Genomic DNA, 23,929 nt, shown 5'->3' on the forward strand with positions numbered 1-23,929 from the left:
CTTCGCGCGATAGGCGTTACGTCCTTTTTGCGCGACGGGTTTGGTAGTTCCGTACGCGGTGTGTCATGGCAGCTCCTAGGGTATCCCGCGTGATTTTCCGCAAGTGAGCCAGAGAGATCCAGGGAAGGGAGCTGGCTGAGTCCGAGAAGCTTTCCTTGGAGCTGGGGTGCCTCCGCAGACTCTCGCGGCCCGGTGGAGGTAGGTGAAGACCGCTCGCATTGGCCCAGACTTACACTGGGCCTTCCCTTAGTATCTGGCATGCCCTTTTGGGGTTTCAGTCTCTGCAGTATAATGAACTCCTTAACCGATCTCTCAGAATTCCCACAATTTGGCTTCAATCTAGATTTGCCTCCTCTACGACCACACCCCCTCCTTTTCCCCGCATCCTCTCCTATACCCTATTATTAGTTCCCGGAATAATTCTCAGCCCTCCAAGGCAACTGCCATATTTCCGTCTCTGTCTGCTATGGGCCTCCTTCAGTTTGGAATGGGCGCCCCCTGTATCTCTGCCCCCGCCCCCTTTCCGGCCTTGAGTACATCTTAAATGGTGAATTGGTTCTGTTATCTTTTTAGGTCCGACTGAAATGGCACACTTCTTTGACTCTTTCCTGGATACTCCCAGTTAGAATAAAAATCTTCTGAGCTGTCAGCACTCTGTACACTACTCATAGCATTTATTTGATATTCTTTATTGTTTTGTAGTAGTATTTATTATTCAGTTAGTCCCAGTTTTTTCAGGCTCTAACCTCTCCCCAGTCATCTTCATGTTCAAAACATTTCTTGCCTCTATGCTTTTGCTTAGTGTGCCCCTGGCCCATGGAATGCTGCTCCTCACTTTAATCTGACAAAGCACTGCTCCTCACTTCACTCTAAAGCTTTAAACGATTTTGGCTGTATATTCTATAAACTGGTAAATTAGGAGCTGAGGGCCAGATCCGACCCTCGACTGTTTTTGTGTAACCAGTGAGCTGAGAATGATTTTTACAAGTGCACATTTGCAATCTGTTTGATGATAGGAAACATTAAGTTTCAGCTCCAATTAAGTGAAATCTTGTCTCCCCCCAAAAGAATTCTATTTTTCTCATTTGTAAGCAAAATTTGTACCTCATTAGAATTATTTTTTCTGGATTTTGTCCATTAAAAAATGGGGAACATTTATTTTCTTTTCTGTTATATAAATAACTACATAATATTCTCCATTTTGCTTTTTATCCTGCAAAGCCTAAAATATTTAGTTAGGTCCTTTTGCTCAGCCCTGCTTTACAGCATTGTTCATATTATAGAAATCACCTGTTATTTTTAATTTTGTATGTTTCCTTTCCTTCTACAAACATTCTTTGAACACCTTTTATCTTCTAAACATGAAATTTTCAGTTTAACTGGGAAAAGACCTAAAGAGATCATTTCACTACATTGTAATTATGTGTATTAATGGAAATAGCCGAGTCAAATAGGAGCGTAGAAGACAGTCCCCTGATTCAGCCTGGGGGTTCAGAGAAGTTTTTTGGAGGATATGGTCCCTGAGGAGAGCCTTAAATAACTAGGAAGTAGACAGAGCATTCCTGGCAGAAGGGAAAAATGAGCAAAGGCATTGAGACAAGGAAAAGCATGTCATGTTAAGGTAACAATAAATGGCTGGGAATAACAAGTGGTAGATCTGGAAAAGTAGGCAAGGGCCAGATCACAGAGGGCCTTACATGCCATATTAAGGAGCTTGGACCTTACTTTCTTATTTTCTGGTTTTATAATAAAAGCCAGATTTACATTGTAGTTAGATAACTCTGGTGGTTGTTTGGAAGATGGATTGGGAAGTCAGGGAAACCATAGAAAGGTGTGCTAGTTCAGTAGATGAGAGGGCCTGAATTAGGGCAGTGGAACTAGGAATAGAGAGGACGTGATGAAGTTTAGAAAGATTTGGGAGGTAAAATCAGCCAATCTTGTTAACTATTTGGATGTTGGGATGATGGAGAAAGACAAGTCAAGGCTGAGTCCAGATCCCTAGCTGGTGCCAATCACCAGTTGAAAAGAATACTGGTGTATGCATTCCATAAATGTTGAATTGTATTGTTTTCTCTTATAGTCAATGGATAGCGTTCTGTGGAAGCAGTTTGTCCTTTTCCTATTTCTAAGAAATGTCCAGTGACATAGCAGGAGAGGGGGTGGGAGTCAGCAGGTATCCTGGGAGTTGAACTGAGAAGCCTGGAATTAAGGTCCTCAAGGTGACTAGAGTCAATTGGGCCCTTGCACTTACTATTTCCTCTGCCTGTAGTGCTTTTTACTCAGGTAAGTATGCATCCCATTGTCTTTCTTCCTTTAGCTCTCTGCTCAAATGTCACCTTATCAGAGATCTTCTCTGACCATTCTATACAAAAGGCATCCCATCTGTCATTCTCTGCTCCCCTTTTCTGGTTTATTTTTGTTCTTATGATTGTGGTTACTATATAACATATAGTTATTCTCTCTCTCACTCCCCTCACCCGAAGAATATAAAGCCAGGGATTTTGCAAGTTTTGTTTTCTGTATTACCTCTAGTGTCTACCAGAATCCCCGGTGCATAGTAAGTGATCAGTTAATAGTTGTTGAGTGAATGAATGAGGTCTGGACTTCTTTTCTCTCTCCCTCTTACAAAGTCTCTTTAAACATGGTAAAAAAGAAGAGGAAGAAAAAGAAGATAGATACCAAGGCAGGGTTACAAAAATTTTATATTTAAAATCCCTACTGTTAACAAATTCTTTTAATTTACAAGCAAAATGGGAAGCATAGGATAGATGGTTTCTTCCAGGGACTGCATTCCCCCCATCCCCTTTGTGATTTACAACTCTTAATCTCCCTGTAAACAGAGAGGTGGTGAAGGATTAGTTAGGCTTAAAGAATTTTCTGAGACTTATTAGAGCCCATGGAGATATGGACCATGTTTCATCTGATGTACCATTTAGAATAGACTCCTGCCTTTTGGGACCTCCATCCAACCCTTGAAGTGTTGGGCCTTCACAGAGCACAACACACCTTGAAGTTTGCTTTTTTTTTTTTTTTTCTCTCTTTCTTTTATTTTGAAATAAATTCAAAGTTATAGGAACAGTTGCAAAAACAATACTAACCCCATACACAGAATTCCATCATACCCTGACCCTCCTCCCCCGATAGCTCAATCCACCAACTTTAACATGCTGTCACATCGCTATTTCTTTCCCTCCCTATCTATCATCCATCATCTATTGCTCTGTCTTCTGAACATATGAGAGCTAGCTGCACACATCCTTGAACATACACTGTAATTCACGTATACACTTCCCATGAACAAGAACATTCTTTTATGCAATCCCATTGAGTGCAGCTAAGAAGTACAAGAGATTCAACATTGATACAAAGCTTACATTCTATATTTCCTTTTCCTTATGTCTCAGCTGTGTCCCTTTGAGCCACCTGTCCTCTATCCTCCAATCCCATCCAAGTTCATCCTTAGCATTCACTTGTCATCTATTTAGACTGTCTCTTTTTTTTTTTTTCAATTGTGGAAACATACATACAGCCTAAATCTTCCCATTCCACCTCCTCCCTAGCCTTCCATTAGTGGGATTAATCACATTTAGAATGTTGTAATGCTCTTTCCCACCATCCATTACTAGAAATTTCCCTTCACCTCAAACAGCAACCCTACACTCATTTCTTAACTCCCCATTGCCCCCTTCCCCCATTTCTCTTAACCCAAGCTCTGCTTTTCATCTCTATGGTTATATTCTCTGATAATTTCTTTGTGTTTACTGTGGGGCTTAAAATTAACCTCTTAAATCCATATCAATCTTGTTTTTCTTTGATACCACCTTCACTTCAATAGGACACATAAACAATGTTCCTATACTCCTTCATTCCCCCACCTTTATATAGTTGTCTAAAATTACATATTTTACATTGAGTTCAAAACCACTGATTTGTCATTAGAGTTTGTGTATTTTATATCATGTAGGAAGTAAATAGTGGAGTTAGAGTTCAAAAATTATTGACTTCTATTTGTATTCCATTGTGGTTGAAGAATGTGCTTTGAGTATATTCAATTTTTTTTTTTTTAATTTCTTGAGGCTTGTTTTATGTCCCAGCTTATGGTCCTTTCTGGAGAAAGATCTGTGATCACTAGAGAAAAATGAGTGTCCTGGTGATTTGGGATGTAAGGTACTATATATGTCTGTTAAAATTCTCTATATCTTTTTCTCCTTTCTTTGTTTCTCTGTTGGTAGGGCTCCCTTTAGAATCTGAAGTAGGGCAGGTCTTTTATTGGCAAAGTCTCTCAGCATTTGTTTGTCTGTGAAAAATTTAAGCTCGCCCTCAAATTTGAAGGAGAGCTTTGCTGGATAAAGTATTCTGGGTTGGAAATTTTTCTCTCTCAGAATTTTAAATATGTCATGCCACTGCCTTCTTGCCTCCATGGTGGCCACTGAGTAGTCACAACTTAGTCTTTTATGTTGTTTCCTTTGTATGTGGTGAATTGCTTTTCTCTTGCTGCTTTCAGAACTTGCTCCTTCTCTTCAGTGTTTGGCAGTCTGATCAGAATATGTCTTGGAGTGGGTTTATTTGGATTTATTCTATATGGAGTTCACTGGGCATTTATGCTTTGTGTATTTATATTGTGTAGAAGGTTGGGGAAGTTTTCCCCAACAGTTTCTTTGAATACTCTTTCTAGAGCTTTACCCTTCTCTTCCCCTCTGGGACACCAATGAATCTTAAGTTTGGACGTTTTACTTTATCTATTGTATCTCTGAGATCCATTTCGATTTTTTCTATTTTTTTCCTCCATTCTTTCTTTTGTTCTTTCATTTTCTGTTCTGTGGACTTCTAGGCCACTGAGATGTTGTTCAGCTTCCTCTAGTCTTGTATTATGAATATCCAGTCTTTTTAATTTGGCCAACAGTTTCTTTTATTTCCATGATATCGTCTATTTTTTTATTTACTTTTGCAGTGTCTTCTTTATGCTCTTCTAGGGTCTTCTTTATGTCACTTATATCCTGGGCTATGGTCTTCTTGATGTCCTTTAAATCCTTTGCCGTGTTTTCGTTCCTCGATTGTAGTTCTTTGATTAATTGTGCAAGGTACTGTGTTTCTTCCGATATCTTGATTTGTGTGTTTGGAGTTGGATTCTCCATATTGTCTGGTTTTATCATATGCATTAAGATTTTCTGTTGTTTTTGGCTTCTTGGCATTTGCTTTGCTTGATATGGTTCTTTCAAGTTGTAAGAAAAATTACCTATCTAATTTTTCAGAAACACAGTTTGGTGGCATACACTTTCTCTAACTAACCAGCAGATGGTGTCTGTGGGTCACCAATACCCTTCAAGTCAGTTCTCCACCTTGTCCCTGTGGTGTGTGGGGAAATGATTCTTGTGGGGTTCAGTTAGAGAACTCAGTTTGGGTGTGTTGCTGGAGCTGTCCGCCCAGAATGTGGGGCGTGTGTACGGGTGGCCAGGGAGGAAGCTTTAATATTCAAATCCCCCAGGTTCTCAGAGATTCCAGGCCTCCGCAAGAGTCTAAGCCTTCATTTCATTTCAGCCCCAGACCCTCTCTCTCGCTGTCCCACAAACCACCGGACTCGGTGTAATGTCCCTGGGTTCTCCGAGCGGGTCCCCCCACCCAGCCGTGATCCTCCAGGACCTCTGCGGAGAGAATGCCATGCTACATCACCAGTGCGCGCCATCCCTCAAGGGAAGCCCCGGGCCATGCCGGGGCACTTCCAGCCTGATACAAAGATGGCCTAACGGGGCATCTCAACCCCCCACTCCTTGCACAGTTCCTCCTTCCCAGCTCCGGGACAACTGGCAGGGCTCTGGGCTATGGGCACGGCCCCGGGCAGGAGTTTATCCAGCCCTGCAGGGAGCCAGCTGCTAGCCGCAGGGTTTCTTTCTGCTTCCGGCTCTCCTCTCTGTTCCCCTGGCCCCAAGGGTATCTGCAGCGGGCTGTCTTCCTGGCCAGACACCAAGAGGCCGGCCCAGCCCCCTCTTGCTGTGTTTTACTGTGTGGTTCCCACTATCGCAGCTGCAGCCGGTCCTGGGTTTTTCCCTTTTTTTTTTTTTTGAAAGAGCCAGTCGGTCTCCAACCCCCGAACACTGGTTTCCCCAGACCGCCGCGCGGCTGCGGGTCTTCCAGCCAGCTTACTCACTCGTTTCAGAATGCAGACTCCCGGTTTCACCAAGTATATGGCCCCTCTGGGCAGCTGGCGCATCTCTGTAACTGGTATTCTGGGTCACTTTCTGGTTTTTATCTAGTGTTTTTCACGGAGGTGTTTTTTCACCCTGTCTCACCTAGCCGCCATTTTAGTTTCTCCTTGAAGTTTGCTTTTATCATGTCAGCATAGTAGGTAAAGAAGTAGGTTCGTTTTCTTTTTATTTGTTAAAATTACCTTTTTAAAATTAAAGGGAATGTTAAGATTATTTAAACTTGTCTTCAAGGAAAAACCAGTTCACTGGTTTTTAAAATCCATTCTTCACATAACAGCCACTCAGCTGTTTTGGATACATAAGAGCATATCATGTTACCTACTTTGCTTAAAGTTATTTGTGACTTCCAATGTTAGAATAAAATCTAATTTTCTTACTCTTACAGAAGATTTTCTCTAGTCTGATTGTGGCTGTCTCTCCAGCTGAATCTCTGATCACCTGTCCTGGGCTAAGTGTCCCTGCTAGCCACCTTTCTCATCTTGGAACCAGCCAAACTCCTTCCTGCCTCTAGGACTCTGCTCTTGTCATTCCTGAGCCCAGAAAGCCCTCCTTCCATCTTCCCTTGATCAGTGCTGTCACCCCATTGAGGCTTTTCCTTTTAATTCTGTCTAAAGTGGCCTTTCCCTCCTATCTCATTGCTTTGTTAATTTCCTTTGTGGCATTTATTCCAAAGTGCAATAATTGTCTTGTGTATTTCTTTACTTATGTATTCTCCGTTTTCTTACTCAAGATTAAAGGCTTTGCATCAGTAGAGACCTGTCTATTTCTCTCACCATTGTATCCCCAGTGCCTAGAACAGCATCTTACACATTCTAGCAGAGTTTTCACCCCTTTTAATCATGATTGCCAAATTTCATCAAAACAGCGTTTAAAATGTGCCACACCTATTGATTTGGTGTTACTGATATCCTGTTTTAGGATTCTTAGAATAGATAATGAGCATCACCACTGGAATCATTCACCCTTACCACAGTCCCTAAATTGAGTCTTTTCTAAATGAATAGTTCTGGAAAGATGTTTTAGTTTAACTGCATGCTACTTAAAAGTTTGAATTCATTTTCATGGTATTCTGTCACATTAATTTAGAACTTAATTTCAGAATTGCTTCTTTCCTATTTTCTTCTCTATCTTGCAAGTCTTTTTAAAAATTAATTAGTTTAATTTTAAGCTTCTACGTGAGAATATTAGCTTTGCTTTCCTTCTTAGCATTTTTAGATTGTCAGAAAGTCAAGTCCCTACGCTATATTCTTATAGGTTAAATTTCATCTTAAGTTTAGTTTTTGTGTTGTAGTTTTTCTCTAATGTTTTCTGTTGTCAAGAAATGAAAACTCTAAGCCATTATGCTTCTCTTTGCTTTGGCTACCAGAAAGCTGAGCCAGATTTATACCTGAGGCAGGTGTGAGAATATTTGTATACAGCTTCTGTGTTCAGCTGAGCAGACTGCAGTGTTCCACCCTGATTTGTATTCTTCCTGCTTCCTTTTGATCGTGTCTTCTGGATTACGATGAAATGGTTTATTGGTCACTAGTCTGCAAGTACCACACAGTCTTTTTGAAGAAAGTAGAGTGAAAATCATAATTATATATACAGGTTTATGAATAATATGTGTATAAAAATATTTTCTTTTTCAGACTTAAGGCCAAAGTCACTATAATTATTTCTAATATCAATTCCAAACTATTGACCCTTGGACAACAGTGCAATTATATGAAATCATGGCTGGTTATAAGCCTGTAGTTATTCAAACATATCCTATACTTGGTGAAAAAATTACCCAAGATACACTGTACTGGAACAACTATAAGGTAAGTTTGGGTGATAATGGGGGATGAGGGGATTTTCAGTAATACCAATTTATCCAGCATATGTTATACTTGGGATAATCTAATTAAACATAGTCTATAGGCAGCTTATAGTTAGGGCAGAGAATTTGATAGCTGCTATTTTTTTTGGATTTTTATATAAAAATCCACACTTCTTAATTAGTTTAACCGTGTAAGTGCCTAGACCGAAGTAGATGATTAATCAATGCCAAATGTATTAAATTTTAGAATTTGTATCTCCCATGCAAGAAGGTATATTTTTGCTTTTCTTAATCTAAGGAAGAAGTGATATGAAATTCTTCTACACTATTTATTAAGGCTTACAAATGGTTTTTAAAAAGATGAACAGCTAAACAGAAAAATGGAAAAAAATTGGGATTAGGAGGTTAAGGGGAAAAGAAACATAAATGGCCAATAAATACATCAAAAGAGTTTCAGCTTTACTAATAATTAAAGAAATGCAAATTAAAACAATAATTTAAATATATACTATTTTCATCAATTATATTGGCACAAATGAAAATTGTTGATCATTACTACTCAAGGAAGGGAAATTGGAGCAGGTGTTTTAGAAGGCAGTTGGATATCTATTTTAAAAATAAGGAAAAACAAGCATACTTGATCCTGCAGTCTTACAGCTTGGAAGCTAATGAATATAACAGATTTACTGAGATATATGTATAAAGATGTTTATTGAAGTATTACTTGTAATATCAGAAATCTTGGAAAACAATGTCCATTAATTGTGAACTGGTAAAGGAAATTATGTATCTGTATAATGAATGGTAAATCTATTGCTCATATAAAAAGTTAGCCGAGGTGTGTTAAGTGAAAAAAAGCAAAGTGCAGAATGGCCTGCAGGGCAGTTAAAATATGGTTAAATATATAATATATGCTGATATAGGTATAACTCCCCCTACCACACCCTCCATAGGAATCACTGAAAACTCAACAGCTAAAGAACAAGAGTAGGGTGTGGCTTTATAATCATATCTATTTTTTACTTTAGCCTGAGTGCTGGGATTATGGACCATTTTTGCTTTCTTCATACTTCTGTATTAAACACAACCTTATAAATCTTATTAAGAACAGAAAGAAATAGTCTGTTAGAAATTACATAATGCTTAAATTTATCTTACCAGTTGTAACTGTTAATACTGTGTATTACTTTTCATTAAGACCCCTGTTCAAATTAAGGAGTTTGGTGCAGTGTCAAAAGTAGACTTTTCTCTGCAGCCTCCATATAATTATGCTGTCACAGCTTCATCAAGGGTAAGTATAATATTAAATTCAAAAACTTATAAAATTTTTCTTTTGTATAGTTTATGTTTACTACTGATCCTGAACTGTCTGGTGAAATCCTATGTATTTTTATCTTGCGGTAGATTCACATTTATGGCCGATACTCCCAAGAACCTATAAAAACTTTCTCCCGATTTAAGGACACAGCATACTGTGCTACTTTTCGACAGGATGGTAGACTGCTTGTGGCTGGCAGTGAAGATGGCGGAGTTCGGCTTTTTGATATAACTGGGAGGGCTCCACTCAGACAGTTTGAAGGCCACACAAAGTAAGAGACAGTTGGTTTTTTGTGTGTTCTTTTTGGTTTTGTTTTAAGCTCTGTTCTTTGGGCTTTGAATAAAAACATAGAGGGCAGTTCTGTGTGCCTGTATGTACTTCGTTTCTTGATTATTTTATCTCTTTATTGAGATTTTTATATTGTTCATTCTTGTTTTCCTAATATCCTTTAGTTCTTTCTCTGTGTTTTCCTTTATCACCTTGAGCATATTGAATATCATTATTTAAAAGTTTTGTCCAGTATGTCCAAAGTCTGGTGTTTTTCATTGATGGTTTCTGAATTTTTATCTTATTCCTTGGGATGGGCCATCATTTCCTGTTTCTTTGTCTTGTAACCTTTTATTGTGCACTGTACATTTTCGTATTTTTCTAAGTGTTAACTCTGGGATTTAGTTCTTGAGCTGTCTGTTCCTTAAGTTCGTATCCAGCTACTGATATGACCGAGATTTCCTTGAGTGCCAGCAGCCAACAAAGAAACAAACCAATGCAAAAAACACCTTTCATAGTCTTTGCAAATTCTTTCTGCTTGGCTGTTGCTCTCCTTCAGAGCTTAGTCCTCCTATCCAGAAAATCAGCCCAGGATAAAAGTGAAGTGCAGGGTCCTCTCTGTCTTTTCTGAGCCTGTCTCTGGTCCTGGGCTTGTGCTTACTTGTGGCTTAGGAATTCCCCCTTTACAGGAATTTGAATGCTTACTCTACTCTCTGTGAAATATACTTGCTCCCTCCAGGAAGCTGTATTGTGTCTTAAAACAGGTAATCCTTTGCCCCATGCTGCTTAGACTTGTTTCTTACACTGCTTTACTCTCTGCAAGCTGCTTCTGCTTGCATGGCAAGTTCTGGGAGGGTGAGCCAGAGATGCATTTCCTGGTGCAGTGTTTCAGGCTGCCACCTGATAGATTGGCACCGCATACAGGTACCCCAGTATGCACACAGGGGTTATTCTACTCCCTTTGGAACAACAGGGCCAGACCAGAGAACACAGGCTGGCTCTCCACAGACCAACACGAGTACCATGAGTTTCTCCTACCATGTTTTTAAAGCTGCATTTTTATTTGGAACTTGCTCAGTGTTCTAGTTTGCTAATGCTGCTGGAATGCAAAACACCAGAAATGGATTGGCTTTTATAAAAGGGGGTTTATTTGGTTACACAGTTACAGTCTTAAGCCATAAAGTGTCCAAGGTAATGCCTCAACAATCGGGTAGCTTCACTGGAGGATGGCCAATGGTGTCTGGAAAACCTCTGTTAGCTGGGAAGGCATGTGGCCGGCACCTGCTCCAAGTTCTGGTTTCAAAATGGCTTTCTGCCAGGACATTCCTCTCTAGGCTTCAGCTCCTCAAAAATGTCACTCTCAGATGCTCTTGGAGCATTTGTTCTCTCTTAGCTTCTCTGAAGCAAAAGTCTGCTTTCAAAGGCCGTCTCCAAAATATCTCTGTAAACTGCCATTCCTCTCTCAGCTCCTATTATTCTTCAATGTGTCCCTCTTGGCTGTAGCTCCTCTTCAAAATGTCACTCTCAGCTGCACTGAGTTCCCTCTGTTTGTCAGCTCATTTATATGGCTCCAGTGATTTAATTTATACTCACCCTGAATGGGTAGGGTAACACCTCCATGGAAATTACCCAGTCAGAGTCATCACGCACAGCTGGGTGGGGTACATCTCCACGGAAACACTCAAAAGAATTACAATCTAATCAACACTGATCTGTCTGCCCACACAAGATTACATCAAAGAATATGGCCTTTTCTGGGGGACATAATACATTCAAACCAGCACACTTAGTTACTGCAAACCTTTTTCTGTTTTCTGGAGTTTTGAGGAAGATGGCTCTGCCAGTTTTAGCTAGTTGTTCAACAGTTTTATGGGGGAATGGCACCTGGGAGTGTCTTAGGCTGCCATCTGGGCAACCGGTATAAAACATTTGTTCTAAGATGGGGTGTTTAACATGGTTTCATGGGGCTCATGAATTCACTAGAATTGTATGTAACATTTTAGGAAATGTTCACTTATCTAAGGAGATGCTCAATAGCTTTCATTAACTCTGAGAAGGGTCTGTGACCCAGTTGCCATTAGGAGCCACTGACCTAAAGGCAACCTTGCAACTGTATTGAGAGCTCTGTAGGCCTAGACTATCTTAGAAGTTCTCTTTTTGAAGTTAGATTAGGAGGTGGGTTTTTATTTCTTCAAGGATTTGTAGTATTTTGTCCCTTGATGAATTTGATAAGCAGGGCAATTTTATCTTATAACTTTGTTCTCAGGGTTACTAATTTCTTTACTGAAATTTGCTATAAATTTAAAATTTCAGAAGTATTTTTTATAATGTATTAGCAGGATGGCCTTACCCCATCAGTGAAACATTTAAAATACAACAGAAATTCACTTACTATGATCCTACTTAGTGATAAGTACTTTTAGAATTTATTTTTTAGAGAGCTACCCTTTTTGAAATTTTTGAAATCAAAGAAAAGTACCTTGGCTTCAGCATATAGAACATTTGAGTTGATTTCCATTGAGCAGCTACATGGAATTGTTACATATTAGAAAATATAATTTTAAAGCTGTTTAATATTTTTATTAACTTCATAGTGCAGAACTATCGAAATTTTTTAAATGGCTTGGGGGCAAACACATATTTTATAGGCGATTGGTTTTTTTTTCCTTCTCTCTCATGATCTTTCCCTACAATTACTCCCTGAAATTGAGCTGCTTTTTAATGTTATCTGGGGAAAGGAGAGTTTTGTTTGTTAGAAGGTGCCAGAAATATAATTTTTTCTTTTTAATATAATTATCTTTGATCTTTCAGAGCAGTTCATACAGTAGATTTTACGGCTGACAAATACCATGTGGTCTCTGGGGCTGATGATTATACAGTTAAATTATGGGATATTCCAAACTCTAGAGAAATACTGATGTTCAAAGAGCATTCTGATTATGTGAGGTGTGGATGTGCCAGCAAACTGAACTCTGATCTCTTTGTAACAGGTTGGTGAACTCTTTTTTTCTCCTGAAGTTAGATAATCTAATTGTGATATATTGTAATACTGCTTTGGGATTCTTTTGAAATAGAGGGGTTTAAAAGTTTTTTTATAGGGGAATCTATTTCTGTTTATCCAATTATTTTGTTTTCTTTTTCTTTTGGTTGTGTTTCTTACTATCCTCCAAATGTTTGGAAACATCAGGCTGCCTTGAAAACATAATATAGACTGTCATAGTTGGAATGGGTTTAGTACCCTGGTTCCCACAGAGCTTCCTGCAGCCAAGAAACAAAGACAATGCAGTTCAATCTTTGTGGGTCCATGTACAAGGAATCCCAGAATATTCATTAGTGAGTGGTAGTCTGACTATAAGAATGGTTTAAGATCAGAGCAAGTAAGATTGTTTGAAACCCACACAATATAAAAATTAACATTTCAGGGTCGTATGATCATACTGTGAAGATGTTTGATGCACGAACAAATAAAAGTGTTGTTTCTGTTGAGCATGGACAGCCAGTAGAGAGTGTCTTACTCTTTCCCTCTGGAGGTCTTCTGGTATCAGCAGGTATTTGTTTTAAAAATTTCTTTCACAAATATCGTTGATTGTGTGTCAGATATTTCTTTATCAATTGCTACTTATGATTTCTGAGTGTACCCTGCATTGTGTAGCTAAGTTATTGCTCAGACAATTGTTAAGTTGGGTAGGCGAGCATTTTTTTATTGAGTACTTAATGTGAGTTATGCATAAGCTATTATATGGACATTATCTCAGATGCCCCAATGATCCTACAGGGTTGTTAGTTTTCTCCCAACTTTATAGCTAAGGAAATAAATAAAAGTTATAACTAATTTGTTCAAGGCAAACTGGTAAATGGCAGATCTGAAATCCCAGAACTTGAGAGAGCCTGCATTTTATATATAACTCTGCTATCTTGTTTGACCCCAGAAATATAGGTCTTACTCTTTCTCACTTCTACCTGCAACATCTGTGGCAGCTTTTGAAAACAAAATTGGAACTGATGTGTTTTTTGGTTATGTTGGACTTAGGGCATTGTCATAATTATAATGGAAGAAGTAAATTGGATTGTTTTCATTTGTCATTAAAGTAAAAATTATAGTGTTGACATTTGAAGGATTTTTAGATAGTATGCATACTTGACAGCATATATGTGGCTGTGCATGCTGCCTTTTTAAGCTTAATTTTAAGATCCAAGTAGAAATTTTGTTTTAAACTCTTTTCCAAGTACCTATTTGATTTAATAATGAATCGATAACTTGTCAGACATATCCATTTTCTTGCTATTATTTTGAGAAATGGAATTAAGTTCAAGTTGAATAAGGAGAATGGGAACCTGTATGCTAATCTCTGCTGTGTTACGGGGCTAATTGTATGACCTTGAGCAAGCCCTGAACTTGAAAATGAGAAGTTGGACTAGATCAGTGGTTTCAGACTGTAATCCTGCTCATGTGCTGTCACATGCAGATAAGGAGATGGGACTGTGAATTAGGCCCTGTGCCCCAATCAGAGCAGATCTTCAGCTTGAATAAGAACAAATTTCATCTCTCTTCTACCCCTTTTTTCTGTTTTACCTATTAGACTTTTACTTAAGATTTCATTGAAAGAAAAAGGTGCCGGATTTAAAGTTTCTTTTAAAAAAACCTAGTTAAAGTACCTCTAAGAGTCCTTCCAACTCTTAGATTAAAAGTTATAAGGACATTTTTGAGTTTTGTTGGAATTCACAAAATTTTTAGGAAATAAAGTCTACCTTATATATATTTCCATGGTTATACATAATTTCTTTTAAGGAATGATTATTGTTTTCTTAAAAGCATCTGTTTTGGTTATGCTTTTTAAGTTTGCTGGGTATGTCTGTGTACTTTATACAAATATAAAATTATGTAATCATGATAAAAGTCCTGTGAGGTAGGTACTGCTGTTATTACTACCTAGTGATACCTATCACTTCCTAGGTGGTAAAGCCAGAATTTAGACCAGGCAGCCTGGCTCTGAAATCCCTCATTTACTTCATGCTATGCAATGTCCAGTGAAGAATGCTTTTTACCCAATTAAAGTTTTGAATCTGTAGGCAGAATATCAAATTAATGATTATTTCTTTTTATAGGAGGTCGTTATGTTAAAGTCTGGGATATGTTAAAAGGAGGACAGTTGCTAGTGGCTTTGAAAAATCATCACAAAACTGTGACATGTGTATGTCTGAGCAGCTCCGGACAGAGGTTACTCTCTGGTTCACTGGATAGGTCAGCAGTTTAAGTTTTTCTGTTCATCATTATTAGTGTACCAAGTGTTTACTACTTGAAGAATGAGTTATTTCAGCAATATCTGTGATAAAATAAATATTCCATTTAAGTTCTCCATGAAAAAATCTGTTGAGTTGAAAAAATTTTGGTCTTTTATTTTCTTATAGCCAACTTATTTTCTACCATGATGTAATTTATTGCTTTAACTTATATACTTAAGCAATTTTATTGAACCACTTAATCATTAATCTCTTAAAACAGACTTTATTCTGTAGTTTCTTTTAAAATCATGATTATACATTTCAAATAATTTGAAATATTTGTAATGTATGTATATGTTCTAGTTTGCATTCTCTAAAATTTAAAACTTCATGTAAAAATTTCTATATATTAATGTGGTCCAAACATTACTATTTTTAATAGGTATTTAGTATTCCATTAGTTATTGTTCTAGAACAGCACTAATAGAAATATAATGAGAGCTACCTATGTAATTTAAAATGTTTTTTAAAAAGATAAAAGGAGAAAAACTAGGTAAAATTCATTTTAGTAATATATTTTACTTAGCTCACGAGCTCTAAAGTATTATCAAGTCAACATGTAATCAATATAAAAATTATTATTAAAATAAAAATTAAAAATTTAGTTCCTAATTTTCAGTAGCTGTATTTCAAGAGCTCAATAACCACATGCAGCTAGTGGCTACTGTATTAGACACACTGTTCTAGAATTTGTTTTCCTCTATTTCCATATTTCTTTTTAATTCAGTTATGAAAAGCCTTTGTTTTCAGCATGTTTATTAAAAAATATACATATTTTTAAAGCTAGAAAATATTTTTATACAAAGGGAATTATTATATAAATGTGTGGTAAATTTTTTGAAATAGCGTTACCAGGCAATATTCAACTTGATTTTTAGATGTGTCCCTACAAAGTGAAGTGTAAGTTAGCTGTATTTATAGTGGTTTTTAACCCAGAGTGAATTTGCCCCCCAGGGGATATTTGGCAATGTCTGGAGACATTTTTGATTGTCATAACTTGTGGGTGGGCTGCTACTGTCATCTATGAGTAGAGGCCAGGGATGATGCTAAACATCCTACAACGCTCAGGACAGCCCCCACAACAAATGCTTACATGACTGAAGATGTCAATAGTGCTGAGATTGAAAAACCCTGTCCTTTTGACTTCCAGTGTCCTTTCATTGATACTTTTCTTTATTCCCAAGTTTTTTTTTTTATCTTCAGTTGACTGTAGTTCATAGTTCTTTTATAAGTGGTTGAGTCTTTATACAAATGTTATGGCTAGTGCTGATAACACCGTTCATTTGTGAAGGGACTCAGTAATGGGTTAGTTGTAATTAACATTACTAATCATTCTTTTTCCTAACTGTTCTATAAATTTTAATATTTTTATGTTGATTTTTCAAAAAATAAAACCTTTGCATTTTATACTTATTTCCAAAATGATTGTGACAAAGCTTTCTTTTTTTATTAGGAAGGTAAAAGTATATAGCACAACTTCCTACAAAGTAGTCCACAGTTTTGATTATGCAGCTTCAATTTTGAGTCTTGCACTTGCAGTAAGTACTTTTAGCTCTTCTTCAGACTTTCTCTAACCTGTCTGCTAGATGAAACTGAAGTGGAATTTTAGGGTTTGTCATTGGATTTGAATAAGTCTTATTTTCTTCCTGCCTGTTCAGATGTTTGATTTAAAATGATTGTTAGAGTATATATCTTATTCTAACAGCTTAGCATGAATTCAAATTGGGGTCCCGTTCACTGCGTAACCTCAAACTAAGAACAGTGCCATAGGCATTAACACTGAAGGCAGGACTTCGGAAGTTGATAAATCTCATTTCAACATATTTAACTCAAGGGTATTGTAATACTCTGGAAAGGCAGTTGGTTCTCTGTGCAAAGACAGGGACAAAATGAAATATTTCTTTTTCTCTGTTGACTGCTATTTCTGGAATGTTCACTCTCAAGAATCATGGGTTGCCAAATTTGGGGGAGAAGGATTTGAACACATTATATAGAAATCTGTTTTGGGAGAGGGAAAACTTACTCAAAAATATTTTCTTGGCAGAATTGTGGGAAGTCATGCCGCTGTGTAATCTTTTTTCTAATAAGAGGATGCAGAAAACTTTCCTGATATGTCATTAATTGTGTATTTATTATTACAAAATCTTTGCCAGTGGTAGTTTGCAACAAGTATAGCAAGTTCTATCAATATAACGGTATCTTGGTGACAAGTTATTTTGCTCTAACTTTTTGGTATAAATCACTGTCAGGTAAAAGCATTTATTTCTGAATGGAATTTTTGGTGAATGTATGAATAAGAAACAAACAAAGCTATGTTATTTTGAAGAAAAATACTATAGAAATTATGAGTTAGGAATGGACTAACTTATTTTTCTAATTGCTTTTAGCATGAAGATGAGACAATAGTGGTAGGAATGACAAATGGAATATTGAATGTTAAACATCGCAAATCTGAAGCAAAGAAGGATCCTTTCCCCAGGAGACGAAGGCCTGCATATCGAACCTTTATTAAAGGAAAAAATTACACAAAGCAACGGGTATTTGTCTGTTTCTCATAGTTTCTTAAAAGGTGAAATTTGTTAAATTAGCTAATTCCAACCCTGAACAATTACTGGAATGTGTAGTTCAGATGGCATTTAACTTTATTTTGCTTTCCTCTACCTCAGATTTATCTCCAGGTTGCTAGGTTGGGGATATTAATGAGTAATAGGGAACAAAAACTACTTTATTTAACAACCTGAATCATAATATAATGTTATAATACTTTGCCATTTTCAAAATAGTATCTCTCACATACTGCCTGTTCTGATCTAAACAATCCCAAAAAGCAGTAGTGTAAATGCTAATTTTGTCCCCATTTAGCATCTGAGAAGATTGAGGTATAAAGAAGTAGTGATTTATCTAGGATTGCATTACTGGTGACCGCAATTGTTGGTACTAGATCACAGCATCTCTGATTCCTCTCTTTCTACCAAATTACACTGCTTGCCATGCCATGTAAGGAGAATTGAAATAAGGAATTTTTGCCCAGAAATCATATTCCTGTGTATGTATTATAAGAAAAAAATCATAGAGTAAGAATGCACTGGTGTGGCAAATTGTTTGCTTCTTCCCATTTTCATGTACATTATGGACATATGAACATTTTTTATGATATAGTTCAGGTGCACCATGGTAAAAAAAAACTATGAAAAAGTTTATTTTGAATAGAACTTTACATAGATTTTGATTTTTCTCCTCTGGAAATTTATTTTTCAATACAGGATGACATTATGATCAACAGGCCATCAAAGAAATACCTAGAATTGTATGACAGGGATCTGAAAAATTTTAGGATCTCTAAGGCACTCGACAGAGTCCTTGAGGTGAGTCAGGAGCTTAATTTTAAAAGAATCATTTTATTACTTGCCCTGGGTATTACCTTGACTCAAGATTGTAAAGATAAAAACTGTTCAAGCTTGGTAATTATTGGTGAGTTCCAAGACTATGGTTTTTTTTTTTCCTTCTGCTGTCTTATCTGCTCATATTGAGTTTTTGAAAATTTTTATAGCCTGAATGTACAATGAAGACACCTGAGGTGACAGTTTCCATTATAAAGGAGCTAAATCGAAGAGGGGTACTTGCAAATGCTCTTGCTGGTCGGGATGAAAAGGAAATCAGCCATGTTCTTAATTTTTTAATAAGGTATGTTTTATGTTCCATGAAAAACTTGCATTTTGCATCTGAAACCTTTATCACCAAATAAGACATTTACTCTTAGTTTGAACTTTATAGAGAGCTGATGAACAATTAAGTAAATAGATTTTAAGGATTTAAAAAAATGCGAGTTTCCATGAACAGATTTTTTGCTTTGTAGGAATCTCTCTCAGCCCAGATTTGCCCCTGTGTTGATAAATGCTGCTGAAATAATTATTGGTAAGTAGTTGTTAAAACTTCTTGAAAATCTTAACATACTTGGAAACGTAGAGGCATAAAATAATGAAATCAAAATTGGAAACTCAAGTAGATTTACTTATCTTGTTTTTATCAATTCTCCATAAGGATTTTCATGGAGAAAACGAACAACAGTGATGGTACATGATACTAAACTGTATTTTAAACTAAATGGTGGGACTTTGAATTGGTATTGGTGGGATTAGGTGTATGATAATTATTTAATTTTTATAAACATCTAGTGATCATGACTAATTTTTTTTTTTTTTTTTTTTTTGAGGACCAATTTAACATCTTCTTAATCATTTTTTTTTTAAAATAAGAAGTCATAGCAATCTTGTTGATTATCAAAGCTTGCCTTTTTTGGTATAACTTCGATTGACAGTGGCAGTCTATACACATGCTTTCATGTTCAATGTCAACTTCCTGCTGACTTCTGCTGACCCTGACTGATTATGCTGTTGCCACACAGCATTCTGAAACCTCAGTTACATATTTCTAAATTTTTAAAATATTCAGTTTTATTGAAATATATTCACATACCCAACAAACATCCACAGTGTACAATCAGTCATTCACAGTACCATTATATTTTGGTGCATTCATCGCCAAAATCAATTTTTGAACATTTTCATTACTCCAAAAAAATATAAAAATACAAGTAAAGAAGAATACCCAAAACATCCCATCCCCCCTATTATTCATTTAATTTTTGGATCATGACTAATTTTTAATGGGATAATGAAGATAGGTTAGAATCTCCATCCTTTACTTTCCGTAGTTATTTTTATTTGAAATATATTAGTCCAGATGCATTGTTATGCTTTCATATAAATTGTAAATTGGTTGTAAAATAAGTACAGATGTTTTGATCTTTATATGTAATTTTTTATTCTTTTTCTCAATACTGCTTTTCACTTGTATGGAAAGATGTTTCTGGTTAATGTGGTTTTGCTTTTTTCTTTTTAGATATATATCTTCCTGTGATTGGTCAGTCACCTGTAGTTGATAAAAAGTTTTTGTTACTTCAGGGACTTGTAGAAAAAGAAATTGATTACCAAAGAGAACTACTAGAAACCTTGGGGATGATGGATATGCTTTTTGCTACCATGACAAGGAAAGAAAGCACTTCTATGTTGGAACATAAATCTGATGGGTTTCTAGACAACAAGAAGATAGAATCATAGTGTCTGCTTAATAAAAGAGCTGACTTGGAGTAGATTTGCCTTCATTAACTGTTGGAAAGAGAATCTCTTTGATACTTTAAGAAAACTATTTGCAGAAGTAATTATATGGAAGAGACTGAAATAATTATGATTGGAAAATGAGTACCTGTTTTGAGACATGGTTTTCCATGTATTGTTTTGAATTATTTTATGGCATCTTCAACTAGAAGATCTCAGTTGTCTTGGACACTGTCTGTCCACCCTGGATGAGTTGATTTAACTTTTAATACAGCAAACTTCTATATCAAAATTTAAATAGGTCTTCAGATGGGAGTTCAAATAACAAACCCTCACTGGGGAGGGGTTTGACTGAGCATCCTGCCGAAGACATGAGGCTTTTTAAAGCTTCTGTCCTGGAAAAACAAAAACCAATACAACAACAACAAAATCTTTCTTCATTTTCATCAGTGCCTTTGGGATTTCCAGGTCCCTGCTGAACTTGCCTGTCCCCTCCTTGATGTCATTACTTGTCTCAGATCACATGCACTGCTTGAACTGATAATGGGACTGTATCATATTCTAAGTATGACAAATCAATGGCCAGTTCTGAATAATCGGCACTATTAGCTGGACATTTGTTCAGAAAGTGTGAAGATTGTGTTCTCCGTCCTGGGTTTTTCTTTGTATTTCTTGAACTTTAACTATCTCTTATTCTTCTCTAGACCTTTTTTTTCCCCTTTCCTTAAATATGCAACCTGTTTTCCAGGTTTTCAGTTTACTTCAGGCCAGGGGAAGGGAATGATAAAATTTACCATTTCTCTTATAATAAATACTTTTTCATACCTATGCTTGGAGTGTATCTTGTACTACTCCTCTAAAGACCATTTTTTTTGGCTCTGTATTCAGATTTTTAACATCTGTTCTTCACAATCCTGCTTATTAGAACCCCAAGCCACAGAAACTTACTTTGAAAAATTGTTGTTTTTTTAAAAAGTTTGATGTAAATCATTTTTTTTATAAAGAGATTCTTATTTTCTTTCAATTTTCTGAGGTGTATCAATTCCTGATACATAGTCATTGGCTGTTAACACTTATTTTACAATTGCTGCTCTTCCTACCTCCTCCCAAATCTTATCCCATCTCAGGTAGTTAATATCTCTAAGGAAATATGTCTCAGGCTAGTAGATCCGTTAGTTAGAGAAAGATACCAGTTTTGTAAATTCAGATTTTTTTTTTTTTTTTGGAAATTAAAAAAAAAAAGATGGGATACATCTATGTTCTAGTAAGGGCATATGCTCAAAATAGGATCTGATTTGCCTTTCATGAATTGATATAAGCGTAGGAAGTAGAGGAAAGATGTTGGGAAGCAATGGCACAGTGGCTTATAAGAAACCAGGATGCTGTTGCCCTGAATAATTATGTAATTAGTTAAGGTCAGAAGCTGTGTCTTCAGGTTTAAAGAAGAGTTAATCTAGTTAAATAAAATTTCTATTAAAAAACATTTAGAAAATATTAACTTCATAGGCACACTGTTAATTTCTTAACATTAACTGCCATTATTTGTGTACCATGCCACAAGAATCTTCCCATATATTATTTGATTTGATTCTCCTCACAGCCATCCAAGGTTGGCAGTGTGATTCTCACTTGTCTCATCATCCCAGCACTCGGAACCAGCCCTCCTGCTGGAGCCTAAATTACTCATTCCCTTAACGGAACTTCACTGAGTGCTGCAGTGCTGAAATGAAATGTGCAATGGTTACATATTTTCAAAAAGGATAGGAAATAATTCCCATGGTCATCAATACTTTGTATTAAGTTCAGTAGTTTTTATACTCATTGGGACAAACTGTAGAATTTGCTATTTGAAATGTTTAAACATAACTAACATATTACAGTATGGGACATTGGCCTTAAAATTCTAATATAAATGTGTAATAGATTGTTAAACTTGTGATTTTTAGTTGAAAGGTGTTTAAGAGTGTTACAAAGCCTGCAAAAACATTGAAATGTTTTAATATTTTTAGAATATAAGTGTATAGAGAGTCCCTATACATTTAATTTGTTATATTTGTAAGAATTAAGGACTTGGGAAAGTTTTGCTTTTTGGATCAAGTGTTTGATGTGTTTTTTTTTTTGTTTTGTTTTGTTTTTTAATTCAGTTTATTGAAATATATTCACAAACCATACAGTCATCCATGGTATACAATCAACTGTTCACAGTATGATCATATAGTTATGCGTTCATCACCACAATCTATTTCTGAACATTTTCCTTACATCAGAAAGAATCAGAATAAGAATAAAAAATAAAAGTGAAAAAAGAATACCCAAACCATCCCCCCATCCCACCCTATTTGTCATTTAGTTTTTACTCCCATTTTTCTACTGATTTTTTTTCAATTTTTTAACTTTGTTTATCAAAAAATTAAAAACAAACAGGCAAACAACAACCAAAAAAACCCCACAACATTTCAAACAAAGCAATGGATTAAGGAAAACAAATAACCTAAAATAACTACTTTGCTTCCAATATGTTCCTACCATACCCCAAGAAAATTAATAAACCATGTCCAAACAGAGGAGTAAGAAAAACAAATAATCTAAAATAACTACATTGCTTCCAACACGTTCCTTCCATACCCCAAGAAAATTAACAACCCCTAAGAAAACAAAGGAATAAGAGAAAAAAAAAACCTAAAATAACTCTATTGCTTCCAACTTGATCTTACTATATCCAAGAAAGTTTACAAACCATAATCATTCCTGAGCATTCCCATAACATTGAGATTACCCTCCATAGTTTATCTGTTCTTCTTAGATTATCATTCCCCCTCCACTAATTGGTATCTCTAGGTCCCGTACATTCTACAGTATAAAACATTGTACATTTTTCACAGAATTCACATTAGTGGTAAAATACAATATCTCTCTTTTTGTGCCTGGCTTATTTTGCTCAGCATTATGTCTTTTTTTTTTTTTTTTTTTAATCTTCATTTTATTGAGATATATTCGTATACCACGCAGTCATACAAAACAAATCGTACTTTCGATTGTTCACAGTACCATTACATAGTTGTACATTCATCACCCAAATCAATCCCTGACACCTTCATTAGCACACACACAAGAATAACAAGAATAATAATTAGAGTGAAAAAGAGCAATTGAAGTAAAAAAGAACACTGGGTACCTTTGTCTGTTTGTTTCCTTCCCCTATTTTTCTACTCATCCATCCATAAACTAGACAAAGTGGAGTGTGGTCCTTATGGCTTTCCCAATCCCCTTGTCACCCCTCATAAGCTACATTTTTATTCAACTGTCTTCGAGATTCATGGGTTCTGGGTTGTAGTTTGATAGTTTCAGGTATCCACCACCAGCTACCCCAATTCTTTAGAACCTAAAAAGGGTTGTCTAAAGTGTGCGTAAGAGTGCCCACCAGAGTGACCTCTCGGCTCCTTTTGGATTCTCTCTGCCACTGAAGCTTATTTCATTTCCTTTCACATCCCCCTTTTGGTCAAGAAGATGTTCTCCGTCCCACGATGCCGGGTCTACATTCCTCCCCGGGAGTCATATTCCACGTTGCCAGGGAGATTCACTCCCCTGGGTGTCTGATCCCACGTAGGGGGGAGGGCAGTGATTTCACCTTTCAAGTTGGCTTAGCTAGAGAGACAGGGCCACATCTGAGCAACAAAGAGACATTCGGGAGGAGGCTCTTAGGCACAACCATAGGGAGGCCTAGCCTCTCCTTTGCAGCAACCGTCTTCCCAATGGTAAAACCTGTGGTAGAGGGCTGAACCCATCAAACCACCAGTCCCCTATGTCTGTGGTCATGTTAGCAACCATGGAGGTGGGGTAGGCGAATACCCTTGCATTCTCCACAGGCTCCTCAAGGGGGCACTACATCTTTTTTTTTTTTCCTTTTTTTTTTTTTTTTAACTTTCCCTTCTTTTTT

General features: G+C 36.6%; 1 protein-coding gene across 2 annotated transcripts; it reads left to right on the forward strand.

The window, feature by feature from the left end:
- Positions 1–28: 28 nt before the first annotated feature.
- On the forward strand, positions 29–22,092 carry UTP15 (UTP15 small subunit processome component). Of its 2 annotated transcripts, XM_037801981.1 has the most exons (13): positions 29–198; positions 7,835–8,008; positions 9,206–9,298; positions 9,412–9,596; positions 12,404–12,582; positions 13,015–13,140; positions 14,699–14,834; positions 16,329–16,413; positions 17,263–17,412; positions 18,139–18,240; positions 18,426–18,559; positions 18,732–18,790; positions 19,778–22,092. In XM_037801981.1, the coding sequence occupies exons 2-13, from the start codon at positions 7,919–7,921 to the stop codon at positions 19,993–19,995; spliced, it is 1,557 nt and encodes a 518-aa protein (XP_037657909.1). In that variant the 5' UTR covers positions 29–198; positions 7,835–7,918; the 3' UTR covers positions 19,996–22,092. The 2 variants fall into 2 exon arrangements, with proteins under 2 accessions (XP_037657909.1, XP_037657910.1); XM_037801982.1 differs by lacking the exon at positions 18,732–18,790 and having other exon boundaries at positions 19,778–19,949.
- The last annotated feature ends 1,837 nt before the right edge of the window (positions 22,093–23,929 follow it).

The sequence above is a fragment of the Choloepus didactylus genome, chromosome 13 (assembly GCF_015220235.1).
Source record: "Choloepus didactylus isolate mChoDid1 chromosome 13, mChoDid1.pri, whole genome shotgun sequence".
Classification (NCBI taxonomy): domain Eukaryota; kingdom Metazoa; phylum Chordata; class Mammalia; order Pilosa; family Megalonychidae; genus Choloepus; species Choloepus didactylus.

Coding starts and splice junctions, on each gene's coding strand:
- UTP15 (XM_037801981.1), top strand. CDS start 7,919: ATGGCTGGTTATAAGCCTGTAGTTATTCAAACATATCCTATACTTGGT. Junction 9,597..12,403: donor CAGTTTGAAGGCCACACAAA/GTAAGAGACAGT, acceptor TTGATCTTTCAG/AGCAGTTCATACAGTAGATT. Junction 13,141..14,698: donor AGGTCTTCTGGTATCAGCAG/GTATTTGTTTTA, acceptor TTCTTTTTATAG/GAGGTCGTTATGTTAAAGTC.